The sequence below is a fragment of the Poecilia reticulata genome, linkage group LG11 (genome assembly GCF_000633615.1).
Source record: "Poecilia reticulata strain Guanapo linkage group LG11, Guppy_female_1.0+MT, whole genome shotgun sequence".
In the NCBI taxonomy this organism is placed as follows: Eukaryota; Metazoa; Chordata; class Actinopteri; order Cyprinodontiformes; family Poeciliidae; genus Poecilia; species Poecilia reticulata.
The window spans coordinates 271,234-279,659 of NC_024341.1; the positions used below are offsets into that span (position 1 = coordinate 271,234).

An 8,426-nucleotide genomic window follows, 5' to 3' on the forward strand; every position below is an offset into this window, starting at 1 on the left:
TGGACAGATAAGAACTAACAATTTGACTAATGGTCCTCTGAGGGAGCAGATTTAACTTCCACGAGGTCGGCCCAGAATTCTCGGAACTTCCAACTCACACTCAATGTAAAACAGAGCCAGAAGCAAGATTCAGAACGCCATTGGTCAGACGGTTTCCAATACACAATAGCAGACTGAAACGGTATAAATGCTCGAAGCCAGAAGCAGGAGACAAGACATTTTGGATTCTGAGACGATGAAAATTAGATGATGAAATGTAATATGTGATTTCGCAGATGTGCATTAAATGTCTTCCTGTTTGCCAGTGAGCCGGAGAGAATGGAGTTTTGTGTATCGTCTCAATTCATGAGTTTAGCACCTTTGAATTCCTCTATACAAGTCTGCCCCAATGTAGTAAAAAAACCTCTCCATTCTGGTTAAAAATATTGCAAATGGCAATTCCAAATAAAAGAACGTTTGCTCAATAAAGAGCTTTTTATACTGTTTAATCCTGGACATTATGATGGGCAAACCACTTTGGAAGCGAATCTTATTTTGAGGCTGATGAGCAGAAACAAGCAGGCACCATTAGAAGAAAAAACAAATATCTGTAATTGAACTTTCTGGAATTTTTCACATTAAATTCAGATTACAAAAATCGACAATTACACGATTTTACATAGCTGGAAAAGTAGCAACCACAAATGTGCTGTCTTTCGGAAATTTGTTCATTTCCATTCCCCCCCCCTTTACTTCCTAGGTTTCTCTTTCTGACGTACTGCTGTTATTTCCCTTGGTAATGTCCATTTCCACTTTTAGTTTAGGTACGGGCTAAACTATCCATCCCTCAAAACCAGTAACTGGTCCTCAGTTCTTCTTGGCTTTTGGTGAGTCATATTTCCTCTTACTGGAGTACCAGAGGAGCAGAGGGATTCCGATAGAAGGCAGAGTCATCACACCAAAGGCAGCCCAGTCCAGCTAACAGAAGAATAAATCAAACAAGTTAAATACAAACAAAATATGTTGCATAAAATTGCAAAGAAATAAAATGACCAGTATATTTTCTAACAAGGAAATAATTCCAGTCCAGCTTACATAGTGAGGAGAGAAACGCCGATCAAACTCCCTCTGGGCCAAGATGCCCCCCTGGCCAGGGGCACTGGTGTAACCCACCTTCAAAAACAAACAACCAAATAAATAAAACTCATTCAAATTAGCTTTTTTTAACCATATCACACCACAAAGATATCTGATCTTACCACAACCTGTCCTCCTTCCTGGGCTACGTAGCTGACAGAAGCTGAGGTGAAGTTAAAGTACCCTGCCTTTAGGGGACGCAACACCACCGTATGAGACACGTTGCTAGCTCTGATTTCTGTAGTTAAATTGAAAACTGACAATGAAAAGAACATCCATGCCATTTACACCACAAACCTCTCTGAAGCCTGTAAGGACAGATAAAAAAATGAGCAAACATTTTTTCTACATGGTAATGCTGTCTTCTGTAGTTTACTCATGGTCGACCCACCCTGAACATATTTGGTGAAGGATGAATGGCAGAAAACCACTCAGTTACAAAGTGACTTAGAACTTATTCTGCAGGCAGACATGTTTCCTTTTCTTTAATGTATCCGTTACACCTAGTGATAAAACATAATCATTAAATTCACTTCAAAATGTCACTGGTGTAAAAGTACTTCCATATGCCGTAAAACCGAGCAAAGCATTTTAACAGCTTTTTCAAACATCCAAGTTTTATGTGGATGCTTACATTAGTTTATTACTAGAGATGTGCCGATCAGGTTTTTTCCTGCCGATATCGATCACCCATGAGGGCTGATCGCCGATACCGATCACATAATTATTATTATTATTTTTTTAATCATAAACACTACCGGTTACATTATGTGGAGAAAGGAACCATGAATTCACCTTAATTTAGACAAAAAAAATTTCCCAAGAAGAAAACTAAACAAAACAGGCATTGTGCAAATTGTACTGCTACTGATAATACTACCTTTGACAGACTGATAACATATGAAGGTTCGGAAGAGGCTAAATAATGCAAAGAGTCAAAATAAAACCTCTCAACATTGCCAAAAAAATTCAAGTATAAAACTTAACATTCAAAGGCAAATACAGGTTCCATTACAGGATCCAGTATCCATTACAGAATACAGGATCCATTACAATAAACAATCCAGAGTTACTGAATGAAAAGTTCCTGATAGCATGGTGGCTAGCTGATTACTGCTAGTTCTGAGTGGCTGTTTCTGACTGAGTGGAGTAATTATGCACTACAGGGAGGAGATCGATTCTTTTTTTTAGAGATTATCTGTCTCATGTTAGGACAGCGAAAGTTTTAATACGTATGTAAAATTAATTTTTTTAGGTTAGATGCTGCAGCTTTAAACAGAGGTTTGGTGTGAGAGTTACTACCAGGTGGAGCAGAAGCGGCGCTCCGTCTGTAGCGCGTAGCGGCGGTTCAACAGCGAGAACAGAACCACATCGCATCTCGAAGACGTAAATAATTTTGCGGGTCATTTGTTTAGCTTTCTGACCGTCATGCTAATCCGGGTGAGTGTTTGTAGCTGTGCGCTGCTTTACCTGCTATCTGATCCTCCATATGTCTTTTTTACTGCAGTGAGCCTCGATGTAGCCAAACTCCGTCAAGTATGGCATTGTTTTTATGACATATTAGCTTTGTTGTGTTGATGCATTTTGACCTGCTTCAATTTTCCGCCGCAACACGCAAACTTCCCCATTCACTCAGTGCATTACATATCGCTTAGGATTTGTTGCTGCGCGTTTGCGCAGTGTGAAGGAAAGAGGAGACCAGCTGCACAGGCAGGCTGCGAAATGAGATTCAGGTGATCGGTATCGGCAACAAGAGCCAATGATCACCGATCATGCACTTTTTCACGAAAATCGGCCCAATTATGATTGGTGACCGATCGATCGGCACATCTCTATTTATTACCACCAAAAACAATCTCAAACTGCTATACCACAAGTTCCCGTGTTTCTAAAACACATAAAAATCACAGGATTATGATTAAATATAAATACCTGTACAATTTGAAAACTGCAGCAACAAACAGCATTTCAGTTCAAGGATACGGTGCAATCCTGTCCCATTTAACATTCAACATTCCCGACACAATTCCAAAGTCTTCAGGAGGAAAGGAATCATCAGAAAGTTCCACCTCCAGAGCAGCACTGAAGAGACAGAAAGAGGGACACACAAGGGAGAAAATCCCATTTCATTATTGGGGGCAATAAACCAGGAGATTTCTTAAGAGCATCTTTAGGTATGGGGTGGCGGTAAAGCTACAGTGAAATCTAACATTAAATGTGAAGTTAGAACCTTATCAGAGCTGATAAGGACCTTGGTGGTGGGCCGGAGTCAGTTTGTAACAGAAAAAGTGTTACACGTTTATCACCTGCGCTGCCGGAAATTGTTGTTGACAAGGAATGGGGGCAGGGGGGGGGGCGTTGCGGGTTTCTTGATTGATTTTTGCCCAGAAAGCACATGGGCAAAAACCGTTAGTGAAACGGTCACTGGGACTGACTAGTACATATCCCATTGAGGGATAGTAACTTTAACATATGAATTCCTCAGATGTTAACATAAAGGCTTGTTTTGAAGTATAAGCTGCTACTTACAGGCATTGCTTCGAAGAATTCGACCTGGAATGCGGCTTTCATAACAAACGTGTGTTCATCTGCTCTACCGCTAGCAAACAACCGTACTGATTAAATAACATAAAAGTCAAGCAGTTCCCTAAAAGTCCAACAGATGGCAGCAAAGCGCCATGCAAAACAAAACACCCACAGTTTACAGGACACACTTCCTGCTAAAGAGCCCCCTGGTGGTTGGAGAAAAATCCACATATAAACCGGAAAATACAATATATGGAAAAAAATCTGAATGCTCTCTGGTATTGTTCAGGGGGCCGGACCAAATGTGGAGGCGGGCCGGATCCGGCCCCCGGGCCGTAGTTTGGGGACCACTGATCTAAATGGTAATCTACATACATTTGTGTTGATTTTATATCGACTTAAACAGGAATCAATATTGATTCATGCACATTTGACATTAAAATATTAAATGTTACTAAAGCTATTTACTATGTGAAGTCCATTAGAAAAGCTTAGTTTCTCACCAAGGTGTTAATGAACATTTCAGGTTTCATCATCATCAGAACATTTCAGGTTTCTTCATATAGACTATGCACAATTGGCAAGTTTAAGTTTTGGACATATCATTTTTATTCATATTTTCCAACTCAATGCTGAATAAACCTGAATGGTTACTGAATATAAACATATCAGCTGATGTGTATTTGTAAAATGAGGGAGGGTCCTAAGAAAATCAAAATCCTATATCAAGGTGTGAATAATTATTACGCAGCTTTTTTTCCTCAGTCAAAATGAGCCAAAAAAGAAATTTAAGTAATTCTGAAAAGTAAAACATTTTAAAAAGTCTTTCAAAGGGATGCAGCACTATAGAAATTGCTAAGATATTTATTAATTTAAGTTTATTTGATAGGGACAGACAAACATCGACATAGACTGATCAGGACAGCAGTCCCATGTTTGCGTCATAGTGCAATAGCAGCTAATTCGCAGCACTTGTACCTAGATGGGCTTTTAAACAGTGCATCTTAAAACTAGTAAAAATTGAAGTAATCATTTAAAATAGCACAACATAATGTTGACAACATATACATAATCATGCATATAAAACAGTGAAACATAAAACATTAAGTATGGGCACAGTTATGTTTTTGACATAACCAGAGTTTGCTTTTTGAACAAAAAAGCAAACTCAAACTGTAAACCTGGTTACAGACTTTAAATTAACAGGAAGTGAGTTCCAAACTGCTGAACTCAGTGACAGAGCACTTTGAGCAAAAGTGGTTCTATGAAAGGGGACCTTACAATTTCCATTAAAAGCCACTCTAGTAGATCTGCTGTTACCCTGCAGTCTCTGCATACAATCACTTAATGATTTAGGTACAAGTCTGTTTAAACACTTAAAAATAAATTTTAAAAGGTTATGACTTATGAAACTGGAAAAGTCCAAAATGCCAAATTTAACCAAAATGTGACAGTGATGGAAACTGGTTTTTGATATCAAACCTTTAAAGCCCGATTAAAGAGACCTGCTAATGGTTTGAGTATAATTTGACTAGTCTGAGACCAGACAGGAGCTCCATAGGAAAAATGTGGGACAATCATTGTGTTAAAAAAAACACCTCTGCACAATGAAGTGTTAGACCATTTCTGATCATTTTAAAGTTTATATTTGATCTAACGGTTTTACTGATTTTATCAACATGGCTCCTAAAGTTTAACTTGGCATCCAAAATTATTCCTAAATATTTTTCGTGTGATACTTGTTCAACAGAGTCCCCATTGATCTGGATATGCAAGGACTGTAATGATGTTTTCATTATAAGAATCATTTAGCCATGACGATAATCTCTGCAAGCTGTTAAGTTTTTCATTCACTGATTTTGTCCGATGTGTAAACAATGGTGTCATCAGTATGCATTTGCAGGGTAACTTCAGGATAAGTTTCAGGAAGACTGTTAATATACAAACTAAAAAGAACAGGACCTAAGATAGTTCCTTGTGAAATCCTCTTTTCAATTTTACAGAAGCCAGATTTACTAATAACACATTGTTGACGATCTTTCCAATATGACTGAAACCAAGACAATAATTGTTCTGAGAAATTACATGATGAAAGCTTTGAGATCAGTAAATTGTGATTCACCATATCAAAGGCCTTTTAAAGTCAAGGAAAATTGCACCCGTGGTTTGTCCCGTCAAGTGACTGTTTAACCTTTTCAAGCAGCAGACTTCTAGCAGTCTCTGTGGAATGATCATGTCTGAAGCCAAACTGAAGAGGATGCAGAAGATTGTTACTTTCTAAATGCAATAGTAGTAATTCTAAAATAATTTTCTTCAGCACTTTTGACATGACCGGAATGAGGCTTATTGGTCTGTACTTGCTGCTTTCACGGGGACTTCCCGATTTCAAAATCGCTTTCACCAAAGGATTTTTTCATGCATTGGGGAATTGTCCTGTTCTGATGGTTGTATTAACTATGTGAGTTAAAGGTGTGATCACAGAACTATCAAACATTTTGCTGCAAGTAGTCAACAGAGTCACAAGAAACATGTTGACAGAAAAAGATGCAAATTAACTGCCAAAGACTTGAGAAGAATCAAACGTGAAGCTACCAGGAACCCATTATCTCCCAGTGCTGTTATATTCCAGAACTGCAACCTACCTGGAGTTCCAGAAGTACAAGATGTTCAGAGTTCAGAGCCATGGCCAAGGCAAGGAAGGTTGAAACCAGACTACCACTGAACAAGACACATTGTTGAAACATCAAAACTGGGCCAAGACAGATCTGAAGACAGACTTGTCAAAAGTTTTATGGACTGATGAGATGAGAATGACTCGTGACGGACCAGATGGATGGGCCTGTGGCTGCATGAGTAATGGGCACAACGTTCCACTTTGCATCAGACACCAGAAAGGGGGAGGCAGGGTATTGGTGTGGGCTGGAATTATCAAAGATGAGCTAGTTGGACCTTTTCATGTTGAACATGGACTCAAAAATCAACTCCCAAACCTACTGCCAGTTTTTAGAGGACAGTTTCTTCAAGAAGTGGTTCTTCAATCATTGTTCAGCCCTGGTTCGTTCTAGTAGTAGATGATTGTTTTGGAGGCCTACATGAGTATTTTTAATTAACCTTAATAAAGAGAGAAGAATACTACAATAGTCATAGGTGGAGGCTTCACCGCAGAGCGGTTTATGTCTAGCAACAACCGTGCACTGACCTGGAGCCCACATTGTAGATGTTGTACTGCAGGGTGAGGTCTCGGCCCTCCACAGCGTAGCGGTTCAGCAAGGACTTGGAGGCCAGAAGTCGTGCGCCCTCCTCTCCGGCAGTCAGCGTGAGAACCACCAGCAGCACACACACACGCGGTATCATGGTCATCTTGGAGCAAGTTACAGGCTACCGGAGAAAGACAGTTTCTTCTGAAACATCAGGGTAGCTTAGAAACAATAGACTAGAATGACTGTTAAAACAGATTGCTCAGGGAAAAAATGGGAAACGAGCAGCTGGAATATTTGATTTAAAAAAGGATGCTGCTATATTTCCAGACAAAACGGCAAACTCTAAATCTTATATTAGACGTCTTAAACATCAAAGTGAAACGCTTACGTGGACTAACCAGTGTGGTAACAACCATAAGCATTAAAACTCCCATTCTTTAAATAAACTAATTATATTGCTAAATACAGACTTGGTTTAGTAAATATTTTATTTCCTAACCTACAAAACAACCCAAACAACTTTTACCGTGACTGGTTTCCTTCTAGCAGAAGCGAAGCAGTGAGCGTGGCACAGACTGAGAGCTCAGAACATGACGTGTTCCTTAATGAATGAAGTTACCAGGGCAGGCTGCAGCGCCTCTGCTGTTTAGGCGGTGGAAATGCGCAAGCGAATTGGGAAGACTATATTTCCTGAACTAATCCAAGGGAGTAAATCCCACCTCATTATTGGAAGGGACCATAAACAGGGGAATTTCTTAAGAACAATTTTGGAGGGTCGGCAAAGTTACAGAAAAATTGAACGTAAAATGTGGTTTAAAAAGTTTTTAATGTGTTCAAGCAGCATAACCAAAAATGACTAGTTGCAATCAGGGGCGCTGCCAGAAATCATGGGCCCCCTGAGAAAAAAATTATTTGGGCCCCCCTGCGCAGCTGCTGTTACAATTGTTTTGAGTATATTTGACCCTTAAAAAGCGTCACAATTTTAAAAGCCTGCATCTGCCTTGCTTTCTTTGGTTCAATACTGATAATTAGCACAATATTTACTGCTCATTAACATCCAACAGTCCACATCCAGTATGCAAGTAGGTTGCTTAATTTTTTTTCTATTAGGTTTAGATTACTGAAATGTCTCCCCATGAGCAACAGTCAAAAGCAATGTGCAACTACACATAAAGCAATCCTGAATTCTCAAAAATGCTATGTAGTTGCATTTTATTCAAGCTGCAGTATGTAACTTTAATCAAAAAATATGTTTTCTCCATATTTGTTAAAGTTGTCACGATGTCGTAGCAGTTTGTTATGAGACGAATAATCTGTGAAAACAATCAATGTCCTCCATCTCCTTCCTGAATTACTATTACTGGATAAAGTAATGCACTGTTCTGACCAAAACAACCAATCAGAACAAGTAGGACGCTCTTACACTGTGAATTAGCTTCATTCACTCACTGCTAAATGTGCTAATGGTGGAGAAACAACTTATCATTACAAGAAACCGTTTATCTGCCGTCATTGGTAGCTAAGCTAACTAAACTGAGCATTCACAGTTTGAATCTGCACAGATCTGTGCTATGCTAACTGTAG

The 8,426-nt window shown here is 39.2% G+C and overlaps 1 protein-coding gene across 1 annotated transcript; it reads right to left on the minus strand.

Moving 5' to 3' along the window:
* Positions 1 to 468: 468 nt before the first annotated feature.
* ssr2 (signal sequence receptor, beta) lies at positions 469 to 7,481 on the minus strand. Its single transcript, XM_008421198.2, has 6 exons — positions 7,369 to 7,481; positions 6,842 to 7,020; positions 3,100 to 3,198; positions 1,239 to 1,347; positions 1,075 to 1,152; positions 469 to 957 (listed from the first exon to the last, which is right to left on the minus strand). The coding sequence occupies exons 2-6, from the start codon at positions 7,000 to 7,002 to the stop codon at positions 847 to 849; spliced, it is 558 nt and encodes a 185-aa protein (XP_008419420.1). The 5' UTR covers positions 7,003 to 7,020; positions 7,369 to 7,481; the 3' UTR covers positions 469 to 846.
* Between the last annotated feature and the right edge of the window lie 945 nt (positions 7,482 to 8,426).

Excerpts from the sequence above, each read along its gene's own strand:
- ssr2 (XM_008421198.2), bottom strand. The coding sequence starts at position 7,002 with ATGACCATGATACCGCGTGTGTGTGTGCTGCTGGTGGTTCTCACGCTG. Across the intron at positions 1,348-3,099 it reads AAATGGGACAGGATTGCACC|AGCTAGCAACGTGTCTCATA; the intron begins GTATCCTTGAAC and ends TACAGAAATCAG. Across the intron at positions 958-1,074 it reads GGCGTTTCTCTCCTCACTAT|CTGGACTGGGCTGCCTTTGG; the intron begins GTAAGCTGGACT and ends TTCTTCTGTTAG.